We start from the raw sequence: 15,355 nt of genomic DNA, 5'->3' as shown, positions 1-15,355 counted from the left end.
AGGAAGAAGCACATGCTCTTTAGCACTGATTCAGAGTGGTAAAGCGCTCAGAGTCTTAGGACCAACAAAAGATTCAGCCAAATGAGGAGGCAAAAAGATTGGGGAAGACCACCCTCAGGCTGACAGGTAAAACACCAAATATTTAAATGCTCCAGATCACCTGGATGTAACTCTGGAGGAATGGCCACCACAGGGATTATGACTGATTTCCCCCAGTTCACCCTCAGGCCTGTTTCTATTTTGTAGATTTCTAGAATGCACATCAGCTGTAGGATCAGTTGGTTTAGGTGCTGAATATAAAGGAGGCCATCATACCATATACAAAGAGATGCAGTCCCCTAATTCTACACCCCACCTCAAGCCCCACACCTGCGCATCCCCCGATCTATTTGGCCAGTGTTTCAATCACAAGAGAGAATAGGAGAGTAGACAGCAGGTGGCCCTGCCAGTGGCCTCTGCCTAGCTGGAACTGTTGTGAGTAAATAGTGTTCACTCTAACCCTATCACATGGCACTGTGTATAACATCTTTACAGAATGAAGGACTTTAGGGCCAAAATGAATCTTTTCAAGGATGGTGTGGAGGAAAGGTCATTCAACTGAGTTGAAGGCCTTCTCTAAATTCAGTTGCATCACTAGGAATCTCACCTGTTTCAGTACCCTGGTGCTACGGCCTTTGCAACTATTTTGGCTTAAATATTACTTAGGGGAATCAGGCTGTAAAATGCACAGTCTGTAGGTGGCCTACATGGTTTGGGGAGAACTACAACTGAGATCCCCTAGATATCATAGGGAAGTATCATAGCTGTACCTGCCGCTTCGACCATTGTAAAGAAGTGAGAGAGTAGTGTTGGTGCAAACTTTTCTAAGAATTGCATAGGTAATACACTTGAACCGGGCACCTTCCCAGAATGCATCTCCTGCAAGGCTGACAATAATAACTCCTTCGACGGAGGTACATCCAAGTCCTGCAGCATGATCAGGTCCGCAGCTATGAGATGTTGTTGCTCCACTTGCCCGACGTGTTTGATTGGTAAAGTTTCTCATAGTAATGTGTGCAGACATTGCCAATTGCCTCAGCATCGTGGGTCACCTCACCGTCGGGCCCCGTGTCTCTCGGACAAACCTGTCTGCCAGAGTTGGTTGCATACCTGTGTAGCAATGTTCCCATATTCTCGCTGTTTTTGGTACCATTCTGTCAATTCGGAGTCCAGCAGTGAAAATAATGCATACTGATTAGTTCTTTGCTTTCCATGGATTGCAAAGCATCAGGGACTCCACCCATGGCACAAGGGTTGAGCCTCTCTTTTTACATCAAGTTGTAGGTGCATGACATTATTGAAGTGGCCCGCTACGATAAGGTTCCACTCCGAGACTGTGGTGATAACTGTCATTAGATCTTTCATCGTGGTCGCCTGCAGGTTCGGTGAAACATACACAGACACTACCATCCATAGGATGCCATTCAGGAATTGAGTAACCACTACATATCTATCCATGGTGCCTCAGATAGCATGCGTGACCATCAGGGGAAAGGTAACTCTTGTTGAGCACCTAGTAAACCCTGCATGATATACGCAGTTAAAGCCATGCTGTCCCAAAAAGGAACCCCTACTCCCAAGCAAATATGTCTCTTGCAACAATAGAACCACCAGGGTCAGCTTGTGGACCTATTGAGAATTGTTTTGCATTTTATTTTATCCAGCAACCCACTGACACTGCAAGACAACAGCTTTTAGTGGATGGTTTTGTTGTCAGAGGTCTTGGCGAGTCGTTGAGCCCGTTTGACTAGGGTCCGTGGCCGTGTAATGTGTCTTGCGTGAGACATAGTGTTGGAACCGAAATCAGCCCTATAGTACCCAACTTCAGGCGCGGCTGGCACAGGTAACAGCGGTGGAGTGTGAGGGGTGGGAGGGATGAAGTTGGCAGAAAGTAATCACCATAGTTTTGTGTAGCTTCGCTCCACGCAAGCCCCTCTATCTGGAGGCAATGTGTCTCTTCTCCATAAGTGAATGAGACAACATTTGTAGCTATACATGGAGGAAAGGAAGGAAGGGTACCACAATTCTCCTGTCTGAGGAGGATGCCCTACGTCTGTCCTCTAGTTGTGACGAGAGTTGCCCTCCTATCAGTCTTCTACACTTCTTCTTAGGGTGGGATGGTTGACCCCCTACAGTCTCCCGAGATGTCATTGGCTCCTTTGTTTATATGGGCAGTTATTTCCTCTCCACTGCTCAGTCCCAGGCTTCTTCCGGGCTCTCAAAGAAAATGGTTCTCCACTGAGACATTAATTTCAATTTGGCAGGTTATATCAGCATATATTGAATGTCCACAGATCTGACTTTCTACTTAATCTCTAAGAAAGATTTACAAAGGAGCTGCACTTTACTTGTGTAATCGGGGAAGAGCATAACCCTGGAGTTGGTGCAATGGATGTCTAGATGTTGGCGTACCTGCCACAGGATATATTATCAGTTCACAAAGTTCAGTACCCTGATGACAATAGCTCTAGTGGGTCCCCCCCGGCGGAGGCCTTAGGGCAACCACCCTGTGTGCCCTTTCCAGAATAAAGTAGGGGGAAAACTCACAATCCAGGATCCAGGGTCTGAAGTATTCCAGGAGGAATTTCTCTGGGTGATGGTTTTATATGCCCTCTGGCAGGCCCACCAGCCATAAGGGCAGAGGAGGGTCACCCCCTACACCTGATACAGGGAACATCTGCCTATGCTTGTCTCTGTGATGTCATGTCTTGAGGGTCCAGGACAGTGACCACGCCCTCTATCCTCTTGAGACACCACAGTGAGGTGGAGTATTGCTGTCCTTGTTTTACCGTCCAAGCCCAGTGCTTTCTGTAGTAGTCTCCCAGGATCTCTGGGCTCTTGGGGGGTCACCTCCTGAGGGGGAAGCTGTGTGCCCATCTCCTACCTTTGGGGCAAGACGTCATGTGTGGGTTTCCACCCACCCAGGCTGCAATCGTAGTCCTGGATTCTCATGCTGCTCAGTCTCTCTCATCTACCCTTGTCCGCTAATTTGACTGGGCTGTCACAAGCCCATGTGGCTGCCTAAAGGTGAAAGGGGGTCCCTACCTCTCTTCTCCATGTGACTGTCTTCTCTGACTTGCTGTGCCCCAAGAGTGAATGCTGAGGTAAACGTGGATCGCTGCTGTGGGATTGCAGCTCCAGGTTGTGTCCGTTAGCGTCATGCCAGTCTCACGGCAGGGCGTTGTTTGCCTAATGCGTTTCTCTTGTCCCTGGCTTGGGTAAGCTGAAGGGGAAAAGCGTAGAGACCGCCTCATGGATTTTTGCATCAGAGAAAAGGTTGCCCCATAGTCGGCTCTTCCAGGATGCAGTTGCAGTCCTGGCTACCTCCTTCATGGATGAGCGATTCTTCCAGGTGTTTGAAGGCGAGGCAGTCTCCCCCAAGCATCCACTCAGTTGTGGGGTTCCCCAGGGCTCCTCCCTAAGCCCCACCCTTTTTAATGCCTATATGCGACCTCTAGAAAAGATAGTCCATCCCTTTGGTGTGCGTATTGTCACCTACGCCGACGACACCCAATTGGTGGTCTCTTTGGACCACTCTGAGGGGTCATCTAACACCTTAGGTCCCTGTCTAGAGGCTGTTGCTAAGTGGATGCAGTTCTCCTGTCTTAAACTTAACGGGGAGAAGACGGAGATTATGCTGCTGGGCAACCCCTCTCCGACCGCCCTAGCATCCATCTGGCCCACATGTCTCGGTCCTCCTCCCCCTCCCAAACCCCAGATAAAGAGCCTGGGAATCTGGCTTGATAAAGCACTTGACTTTTCGGTCCAAGCCACTAAAACAGCCTCTACATGTGTTGGGCTAATGAAAATGCTTCGCAAAGTGCTCCCTTTGCTTCCATTCTAGGCGAGGAGGGTCATGGTTCAGGCCCTGATACTCTCCTGCCTGGATTATGGAAATGCCCTATACATAGGAGCCCCGGCAGCAGTGACCAACAGGCTTCAAGTCACGCAAAACTGTGCTGCTCGACTACTGTACAACATTCCCCGCTGGCAGTCAGCCAAGAAAGCTTTAAAAGAACTTCACTGGCTCCCAGTAGCTGCCAGAGCACAGTTTAAGGCCATGTGCATTCTGCACAAATCCTTCCACCGCACAGGCCCTGCTATCCTGTTTCCTTTAGTTGTGCCTTATGCCCCGTCTAGAGCCCTTCGCTCTAGCTCACTGCATCTAGCAAACACAACTAAAATTAACAAAGCCCGATGGGGCGGTCGCTCCTTTTCCCACACCGCTGCCAAGCTTTGGAATTCTCTCCCTCTATCCCTTCGAGAGAACAATAACCGGATGACCTTCAGAAAGGCTCTGAAAACCCATCTGTTCGCAAAAGCGTGTTGATTCACCCTGAGCTCGCCACAGTAATTCAGTCAAAAGCACTGCGAGGCCTCCGGGTAGTTAGGCGCTATATAAGTGCAATTTTTCATTTCATTTTTTCATTCAATTTCTACTTGTAGCGCCCAGCCCATCTCCTCCACTCTAAGGTACCCGTTCCGCTATTACGGGCTACCGCTTGGAAGTGAAAACAGCTTTGTCCCAGACCCCAGCTAATCAGCTGTCTTCTCTCCCTCGCTCATCCCAGGAATCGATGCAAAGGGGGGTTTGCCACGGTGGGTTCACAGCTCCATGTGGAGTTTGCCACCGGCAGGCCGTCTCTCGGCAGGTCATACGCACACCCATGTTGTCGATCACCAAAATTATCTCTCTCATCCCGGGCTCCCTGGATGGGCTTGGGTGGGCCAAAGGGGGTGAATATAAGGGCCATTGTTCAGGTGCTTGCGACCGAAAAAAGTTCGCCTACGGGTCGGATTCAGCACGATTGTCAGAGCTGACATCAGCTTGCTTAAAATGTGGCCACAATCCTAGGGTGCTTGGCCACTCCCCCCAGTAATTTCTTTCCTGACGCTCTTTACAATGTAGTGGAGGAGAGTGATATGTCAATGGTAGGTGAGCCCTTTGAAGCCAGGATGGTATTCATCAATAAGGTAGAAAATCTATTGTTTAGGAGTCATACAAGATTTCTTGAGTAAAGAGGAGAGTGAGCACTTCTGGTAGCAGTACACTTTTACACTGCCAGCTCACCATTATTCACTGTTTCTGCATCTTTGATCTATTACTCACAAATAGAAATATTTCACTCACACATATCTTCTACTTTAAAAGGTGATGAACACAAGGTGCTATGGATGTGAAATGCCAAAATAGGAAGGAAGCATAGTATGTAGTTACTTGTACAATTTATTTTCTCCATTTTTAGTTGCTGGAGGTGTGCAGCGTTTCGTTACTTCCATCTCTGCAAACTCATGACAGTCCACATTTGTTGACAATGGTCTTGGTAATGCTGATCTTTTTTATTATATTTTCAGTATCCATATAAACTACTTGAAGTAGTAACACCACCGGAACACAGGGATGCCTTCAACATCCCCACCTTAGCAGCTGAGAAACATGTGAGTCTTCTTTAAAATACCATAACATCATGTTTATGTGCCTCCTCTCTCGGACTCTGTTTCTTCCATTCCATCTTCACAAATCAAAGTAAATCTGCAAGATATCACAGGAATAACTGCCTGTGGAAAATGCACTCCATTCTCACAAACAAAGGAATTATTTACGATACTAGCAAGGAGTGAATGGTGTAGCAACTCAATCCGTCTCTCATCCACTGGTACCCTTAGAAAGCTAGAACTGATTTCTTAATTTCAAAGATGGTTTTAGTGCACAGAGTAAACAGACGGAGGTGGAATCTATCTCCTGATGGTAACAGGGATTAATTAAAACAATCGTCCTGACTACTAGACTAACCTCTTCTGTGAGAGATGAGAACAAAATACACGGGGTTGATCCTACTTGTGGACAAGCAAGAACTTATGGGCTCAAAAATTCCATTTCACTCTAGGATCAAATTTTGCCTAACTTCTAAACTAGGCAAAGGATGTGGCTGGCATTGGCTTTGAGCAAAGAATAAAAAAATCTTCTCTTAAAAAATTGGTCACTCCCAGATTTTGCAGGTGCAAGTGGGGTGGCCGCTCCGTTTCTGTGGCAGTCCTAAAACTCTGGAAATCTTTGCCCCTTCTCATATCCAAGGTAGACTCCCTTCTGGTCTTTAGGAACCTCTTGAAGACCTGGGAGCAGATGCATGACCCATTTTTGCATGCGCAAACAGGTTAGTGACACGTTTGCACATGCAAAAACTAATAGGGCCATGTACAAACCCTATTTAGCAAGTAACAATTTATTTGCAATTCGCTAAATAGGATTTGCAACTCACAATTAGGATGGGGCATTCCGAGGGTGTTCCTTTCTAATTGCGACTTGCTACCCTATGTAAGGATGTTTTGCGACTGCAATTGCAGTCACAAAACACTCACAATTTACCGCCCCCTTCAAGAGGGTGATAATGCACTCTCAATTGAGAAGGTGTCCCCAGGGGACTCCTTCCACTTTGCAAATGCAGGGGAAAACAAAAAACGTAATTTGTAAACAAATCCAGTTTTCCTTTAAGTAAAACGGGCTGCATTTGAAAAAAACTGCTTTATTGAAAAGCAGTCCCAGACATGGAGGTCTGTTGAGCCGAGCAAGTCGCCATACCTGTGAAGGCCAGCCATTCCTACTGGGGTCGCAAACTGTGAGTGCCTCATGAATACTGATGAGGCATGTATTGTGCAACTCCATTAGGAATCTCAAACAGTGTCTCTGACACTGTTGTACATGGCATTTAGTGACTCACAAATTGCAACTCGCAATTGAGCGTGATTTGCAAGTCGCTAAATGCCCCGGTCGTACATCTGGCCCCTGGTTATTTGCCTCCTAGCTGGTTGTTGGTGCTGTCACTTCTCCCTGTTCACTTAGCGCCTTGACACCAGCTGGTATAAGTGCGCTTTATAAATACTATCCTATCGTATTACCTATGATAAACCGGTTTTGCCATTTTAGAGAAAAATATATCAACAGTTTTACAAGTCTAAATAGCCTTCTTGTTTCCATTCTCTCTATCTATCAGCTTGAGAACATGATCAAAATGATGAACAGCACTCTCAGGTTGTGCGAGTTCATACTATCTACAGAGGGCGAGGTAAGATTTTGATGCTTTTTTCTGTCAATGTGAGAGAGTGTGAGTACTATCTAATTGAAAGAATCACACAACTAACCGGGACTAATCAATGGGGTCTCTGGAATGTAATGTAAATGTAAGGTGGATTTGTAAAGCATTGCTTGTCACCCATGAGGGTATCCAGGGGCTTCTTCCATCCAATTATGGGTTTGCTTTACTTGCCAAATAATCCATCCTATGATACACACTTTACAGTTTTCCACAAATAAATGTTTGGCTGGTTTAGATGGATTAAAAATAACACATGGTGCTGCGCCGTGGCATACGTTAACTACTCACCTGATTGTTTCACCCAAGTGTTATATTGGTACTAGAGAGGCAGAACATCTTGTGAGAACAGCATTAATGTGTGATGAAACAGCAAAATAGTATTATCACAGAATGCACTACATTATGTTGCATCATTTTCACTGTGTTCCATAATTTGGACTTCCAAATGTGTCTCTGAACATGAATATTGTGAGGCATTAATATCTTTGACAAAAAAATCGAGAGACAAAATGTCAAAAGGTATTTGTATAGATTTTCTGTACCTAATTCCACATCTGTGTACCAAAAAAAACATACACATATATCTTCATTTATGTGGCGTTAAGAATGGCAAATGTATTCATCCCTCTGTGCATTTACCATTTGATATTTTGTCCCTCTATATTTTGTCCACTGTTTTACTGTGCCACAATATACTTGTCCTAGATATTCAAGAATACAATCGGCCCTTCATAGTCTTAGAATTCCAGAACCACTTCTGATGGAAGACATTTGATTAATATTTTAAATTACATTACAGTTGGGTGTGTAGAAAAAGAAGTAAATACATAGGTTTTCAAGAGTATTGGGAAAAATTTTAATCAGCATACGACATGGAGAGACTGAGGCTCACATCCCAATGGTGCTGTAGAAGGAGCGTTTCTGGGGTAGGGTCATTCAAAGCAGTCCTCATCATTAAAGAAACACTTTTATGTTGATTAAGATTGGGTGCAAAACCTTTTTAAAGAGAAAGACTTTGTTTATATGAATTCATTACGTGCATCATGTGAGAATAGAGCCCCCAAGAGCTTGGCTGTCATCCCTATATGGATGCTTTGGGATTGCCACAGAAGAGCAAAATAATTCTGCAAATCTAGTTCAGATACAAGGGGGGCCCGATGTGTAAGTAACATTATCTACCCCCTAGAGTCCAAGACTGGTGTTTATCAGGTTGCGGTCACATTGTTATAAATAATCTGTATGAGTACAAAACACCTACTGGCTGTTTAGAGACTTCAAAGAGTACTAGAATTCTGTGGAGTAGCTCCTGCGTGGGAGAGGTTGTGACACTGGAGAAGAGATGAGGCCGCTACTGGAGTACAATATTGTATGGAATCACATTTTTATGAACTGTCTTACCTCTTGTAGTGTTTAAAGAGGCATAATCTCTTCCCAGCTAACTCCCCCTTTATCTTGCTTAAAGTTATTCAAATTCTTTGCAAGCCAACAGTTAAAACAAGGCAAAAGATACTTTATGAGCTCATGGTGCCTCCACGTTGCTTGCTAGAGGATGGGCAATTGCCTACTTGACCAATCTGACCTTATACCTTTCAACTTTCAGGTTCCAGCCTAAATGCCATCTTTCGATTTTGACCTCTGTGACTGATATCACTGACAACATTTATGGAGGATCCCTCACCAGTTCCTTTCTTTACATATTTATTTAAATAAATAATCATTTATTATATACCTATTTATGTATTCCATATTTATTTGTTTTATTCAACAGCAAATGTTATACCTCCATCGATATCTTTTATTAGTATTGTATTTATTAACCACTTATTGATGCCTTAATATTAACTTGCATTATATTATAAAACTCAATACAAATTTTCAACACAAAAAAATATGTGTAAAGTGAATGTTCTTACCCACACTTAACTGAAGGTAAACATTGAACATTTTTTGTTTGTTATGCATTTTAAGGTGCCCTTGGAACATAAATTAAATAAAAAAAATCAATACTCTTGCCTTTAATGAGAGCTATCATATATTCTTGGCTACATGACTGCCATAATCCTTCAAGATAGAGTTTTAAAACTAAGTAGGTGTGGGGCATATTGCAACACAAAGCAAGATTTTTTTATGCAGAATTTAAGATTTGGATGGAACATGTTTCTTAAACCACATTCACAAATTTGAAACACAGGGACACACTGGTCTTTGTCCATGAATTTGCTTGGCTCAGACATGTGCAAGAGAAGCAACATGAAGAAAAGAATTCTGTTTATTAGCTGGGCAGTAAACTCTGCTGCACTTCCAGAGTTTGCAGAGTATTTCCCACTCTGCGCCCCGCACAGAGCATGGAGATCCGAAAAACTCTGCAAAGTGGCATGGAGTGGAGTATTTCTTCTCTCCCGGCTCATCAAGGCTGGACTATCTCCTGGCAAGAATCCTCAACATTGGTGGTCACAGCAGATCGTTACTGCTCATGTTGAAAAACCGGCCACATGCATTGAGGAAGCTGCCACTCAAGTTAAACATGTTTTCAATTGGCAGAAAGAAGCTTGCTCCTCTTGCGCTGCTTGTGGTGCTGTTCACGCTGTTTTACTTCTTGTGGTAAAAATCAGCAGCTTGACTTATCTCACTCTGATGCTTGTGGACCTGCATGGAGCGCTGTGGAATGTTTTGTCACTCAGGCCTACTAATTTGTCCCTTGTTTATGTAAACGCTTATGCCAGCCATTAAAAAGCCATGAAGAATCTAAGAAACCACATTTACACAAATCACCATAAAAAAACAAATCCATGCTGATCACATTTATGAATCTTCTTCAACTATTCTCAACCATCTTCGTTATTTGGGATGTTTCAATGGACAAAAATAATCTCACTGTTTCAATTATTATGTAGTGTCCTTGAGCAGGGTAACAGGTACATACACCTTTCTTGAGGAAATAAATAACAAAGTAAAAAAAAGTGAAAGAGTATCTAAGCCCCTAACTCGCAAATGATTTTTTCGACTCCTGACTTATTCTAAGAAGGAAGAGATGTAACTGAGGATCATATGGCTTCTCTGGCATAAGTAAGAGACAAGATAATTAGTAAACAAACCCCGTAGCTGTGTGTCTCAAAATGTCCTTTCTTATTGTTAGATTTGGGGGTCTGTAGTTGGCCCAGGTAGGTACTTGTGACAAATAGTGTCCCTTGCCTCTAGTCTGGGTAAGGGGGGTATACTCCTAAAATAACCCCTGCTCACCCTATTGGTAGCTTGGCACGAGCAGACAGGCTTATCTTAGAGGCAATGTGTAAAGCATTTGTGAACACATACAGTAATCAAGTGACAACACTACAGATGGACACCACACAGGTTTTATATCAAAAATAAGTATTCTTTATATAGGCTTATCACAAGACCACTACCAACAAAAATTCACAATCCTATAATTAAGATGGTAGTTTTAGCTTAGTTCTCTTTAGTTCTTAAAATGCGACACTTTGAGTCTATGTACCTTAAGATGCGACACGAAGGGCAACGAAAGTGTTGCAACAATGGAAATGCGGCTAAGATCCGGTGCAAAGAAATAAAGATGATGCTTTCTCCTTGATGCGACATGCTTCCCGGTGATGCGGCGGCATCTGCTGCAATGTCGATTCTCTTCTCCGGCGATGAGCCGCGACAGGCCCTGCGACATGCTTCTTGGAGATGCGGCGGCGACTGATGCAACGTTGATCCTCCACTCCTGCGACATGCTTCCTGGTGAGGCGGCGGCGTCTGCTGCAACATCGATCCTCTCCTCTGGCAATGCGAGGCACTTCGTGTTGTGAAGAGGCAGCTCTGCGACACGCTTCTCGATCTTGAGTCGTGCTACCAGCTCCTTGCGACGTGTAAGTCCCTATAAAATCCAACACAACTGCAGGCACTTCAGGAGAACTCTTGAGGAGCTGGTGGGTGAAGTCTGCTGTCCCTGAGACTTCAGCAGGAGGCAAGCTCTGTTGCAAGCCCTTGGAAAGCCTTACACAAGTTGATGAAAGTACACACAAATTTCCTCTCTGCTTTCTTTGGCAGTCAGGCAACCACTGTAGGCCAGTCCCCCAAGCAGCACTTCAGCTTAGGGATAGTCTCTCCTCAGTTTCGTCAGGTTCCTCTCCTCAGCAAAGGTTTCTTCTTGTTGTCCAAAAGTGATCAAATTTCTTGAGATCAGGGTCCCAATATTTATACCCCAAAATTCTTTGTCCTCTGAGGGCAGAGGGGGTTTTGCCTAGTCCAGACCAGTTCTGGGGCACTCTGTTTACATGACTCCTTCTTTCCTTTCACTGTGCAGGGCAGAAACATCAGACGCCCCAAAGGAGGTGGAGCCAGCATTGTCGAGGAAAGGAACAGCCTTGGAGCACTCTGTTGACATGATTCCTTCTCTCCTTTCACAGTACAGGGCAGAAACATAGAACGCCCCACAGGAGGTGGAGCCAGCATTGTGGAGGAAAGGCACAGCCCTGGAGCACTCTGTTGACATGACTCCTTCTTTCCTTTCACAGTGCAGGGCAGAGACATCAGACACACCACAAGGGGTGGAGCCAGAATTGTGGAAGGCCGGCACAGCCCTATTCAGGTCCCAAGTGCAACTCCTCCCACCCATCTAGATGCATTTCTCTATATTCACCACTGGGCTGACTCATCCTGTTTCCTGGAATCCCCCAGCCCTGTCACTCAAACTCCAGACAAGGAATACACAACCTAGTAGAGGCAGGCTTGAGTAGTTAGACAAGAAAATACCTACTTTCTAAAAGTGGTATTTTCAAACACAGAATGTCAAAACCAACTTCACTAAAATATGTATTTTATCATTCTGAGTTCAGGCATACTAAACTTGAATTTCTACCATGTTCTCTGAGTCAGTTAGAATTATAAGATGTTTAATCTAACTGCCCATTCTGGCACATGGAGAACAGGTATCCTTGCAATAGTGAAAAACGAAAACGGCTGTAATTCACTATTAGGACATGCCACACACAACAGGGCTTGTCCTACCTTATACTTACAATGCACCCTGCCCTGGGGCCTACCATGAGGGTGTCTGATATGAAGAAAAGGGAAGGTTTAGGGACTGGCAAGTGGGTGCACTTGCCCAGTCAACATGGCAGTAGCAGGCTGCACACAGGCTCTGCAATGGCAGACCTGAGACTCATTTTTACAGGCTGCATCTGTGGGTGGCACAACCAGTGCTGCAAGCCCACTAACAGCATTTGGTTTACAAGCCCTGGGCACACTCAGTGCACTGTACTAGGGTCTGACAATAAACCAAATCAGCCAATCATGGAATCACTGATCCATAAATCAATTTACAATAGGGAGAGCATATGCACTTTAGCACTGATAAGCAGTGGTAAAGTGCCCAGAGTAAAAAAACAGCCAACAACAGGTCAGAAAAAAATAGAGGAGGAAGGCAAAAAGTTCAGGGATGACCCTGCAAAAAGGGCCAAGTCCAACACTTATAGAGAATTTTCTTGTTGTTTATAAAAGTGGGAGGGATGGGATCAGATGAGCAGAATGAGGGTTTGGTGCTTTTTATGGCAGGCTTAATACAGCACGCTCTGGAGGGATTTCTATCCTCATGATGCACCTTGTTACTTCGTCTTTACTTGATATATGAAAACTCATGTTATAGAGTATAGTGCCTCACTAAAGGCCCATATTAACTGCCTCTTGGGGTACCCGTCTTTAAGGCCTAAGGAGATTTGATTGTGTGCAAATTGTAGAACAATATGATAGTGCTACGTTTTTTTTTTTTTACAGAGAACTGTACGGTATACACAACCTATGGTCTGTTCACAAACAGTGTTAATCCGCTAAAGGATGTTGCCCTGGGCCCTATATGAACTCGCTGTAATATGATGGTTGTAATACGACCTTGCCCAGCATAAGATTGCTAAAGGACTGGACCTTGTAATAGATAACTTCTAATAGATAATAGATCCCCCTATATATGGGATTTATTCTTGTTGTTCATGGAGAAAACATTAGTCTAGTAAATAAAAAGTTTTTTGTGCATCAGAAAAAGTGAACTTGCATATTTGAAGGTGTTATCTTATGTGATAATAACAGAAAAGGTGTCTCCTTAAGACAAAATATTTGCCCAGGATCACACAATTTGAGATCAGTTTCCCGGGTCAGGTACATTACAGTTAGGTCGAGTAGATTACTAAAGTTACTAGACCTGTAGTTCTAGTAAAAGTTGTATGATTTTTTGAGTTCTGTTAGACCATATCTTCACCCAATACAACAAGGGCTTCACTGCCACCAAATCCGCTATTTAATTAACTCCTAGTTTTTCATGTACGGTAAATGAGTGGGAACTTCAAAATTTGTCTCAAAAACTTATTTTGAGCGACCTGTAACTTGTTGGCCACTGTAGTTCAAGTTCAAGTTCAGGAATTTGTATAGCGCACTACTCACCCAGAGGGTCTCAAGGCGCTTGAGGGAGGGTGGGTGTATTACTTATCGAATAACCAGGTTTTTAGTTGCTTTCTGAAGGAGAGGTGGTTCTGTGTAAGTCGGAGGTGAGTGGGGAAAGAATTCCAGGTTTTGGCCGCTAAGTAGGAGAAGGATCTTCCTCCCATGGTGGATCTGTGGATACGCGGAATTGCGGCGAGGGCTTGATTGGATGATCGTAGTTGGCGGGTGGGTGTGTAGAAGGATAGTCGTGTGTTGAGGCATTCGGGACCTAGGTCGTAGAGGGCCTTGTGTGCGTGGGTGAGCAGACGGAACGTTATTCTCTTGTTGACGGGGAGCCAGTGGAGATCCCTCAGGTGACTGGAGATGTGAGCATGAGGGGGAATGTCCAGTATGAGTCTGACTGAGGCGTTTTGGATGCGTTGGAGTTTTTTCTGTAGTTTGGCTGTGGTCCCGGCGCATAGGGTATTTCCATTGTCCAGTCGGCTGGTGACCAGTGCGTGGGTGACTGTCTTTCTTGTTTCGGTGGGGAACCAGCGGAAGATTTTTTTAAGCATGCGTAGTATGTTGAAGCATGAAGATGAGACGGCGTTGACTTGTCTGGTCATCAAGAGGGAGGAGTCTATGATGAAGCCCAGGTTACGTGCGTGATCTGTAGGTATGGGTGCTGTACCCAGGGCCGGTGGCCACCATGAGTCATTCCAGGCAGAGGGGGATGATCCTAAGATGAGGACTTCTGTTTTGTCGGAGTTAAGTTTTAAACGGCTGTTCTTCATCCATTCGGCTACTTCTTTCATTCCTTCGTGTAGATTAGTTTTGGCGGTGTTTGGGTCTTTGGTGAGGGAGAGGATCAGCTGGGTGTCATCTGCATAGGAGATGATGTTGAGGTTGTGTTGGCGTGCAATGGATGCTGTGTGTTTGGCTCGGAAGTCGGACTGTGAAGGGTCGAGGGAATTGTTGGATTCAAGGAAGGTGGCGAGCTGAGTATTGACGGCTTTCTTGATGACTTTGGATGGGAAGGGGAGGAGTGAGATGGGGCGGTAGTTCTTAAGTTCAGAGGGGTCCGCTGTGGGTTTCTTCAGAAGGGCGCTGAGTTTGGCATGTTTCCAGCTTTCTGGGAAGGTGGCGGTGTTGAGGGAGCAGTTGATGACATCGCGGAGATGGGGTGCGATGATGGAGTCTGCTTTGTTGAAGATGTGGTGGGGACATGGGTCAGTTGGTGAGCCTGAGTGGATGAAGTTCATCAGACGGATGGTGTCTTCAGTAGTGATTGGGTTCCAGGTGCAAAGGTTGTGGGAGTGCTGTTTTAGTTTGGAGGTGGGTGGTGTGGGTTATTCTTCGGACAGGTTTTCAAAGCTGTTATGAATGTCGGCGATTTTGTTGTGGAAGAAAGAGGATAGAGAGTTGCAGAGGTCTTGGGAGGGAGTGATGTCGTTGGTGCCGGCGGTGGGGTTGGTAAATTCTTTGACAATGTTGAATAGTTCTTTGCTGTTTTGGGCGTTGTTGTCGAGTCGATCCTTGAAAGCTGATTTCTTGGTAGATCGGATCAATTGGTGGTGTTTGCGGGTGGCGTCCTTGAAGGTGGTCAGGTTGTTAGTGGTTGGGTTTTTCCCCAGGATTTCTCGAGGGTACGACATAACTTCTTGGATTTCTTAAGGTCATTGTTGAATCAGGGGGCCTTTTTGCTACCTTGTTTGATCTGGTGGGTTTTCAAGGGTGCTAATTCATCGGCGCTTTGGGTGATCCATTGTGTGAGTTTGGTGGCAGCTTGGTTTGGGTCCGATGATATG

General features: G+C 44.9%; 1 protein-coding gene across 1 annotated transcript in view; it reads left to right on the top strand.

The window, feature by feature from the left end:
• LOC147727361 (maestro heat-like repeat-containing protein family member 1) overlaps window positions 1-8,778 on the top strand; it is a 192,077-nt gene extending 183,299 nt beyond the window's left edge. Inside the window, 3 exon segments of the mRNA XM_086963613.1 lie at window positions 5,395-5,478; window positions 7,032-7,103; window positions 8,734-8,778. Coding sequence (XP_086819739.1) covers window positions 5,395-5,478; window positions 7,032-7,103; window positions 8,734-8,778 — 201 coding nt within the window.
• The last annotated feature ends 6,577 nt before the right edge of the window (window positions 8,779-15,355 follow it).

Source organism: Lissotriton vulgaris, chromosome 3_1 (assembly GCF_964263255.1).
Source record: "Lissotriton vulgaris chromosome 3_1, aLisVul1.2, whole genome shotgun sequence".
In the NCBI taxonomy this organism is placed as follows: domain Eukaryota; kingdom Metazoa; phylum Chordata; class Amphibia; order Caudata; family Salamandridae; genus Lissotriton; species Lissotriton vulgaris.
Note: the sequence above shows the minus strand (reverse complement) of the source record. Positions and strands in the feature narration are given on the sequence as shown.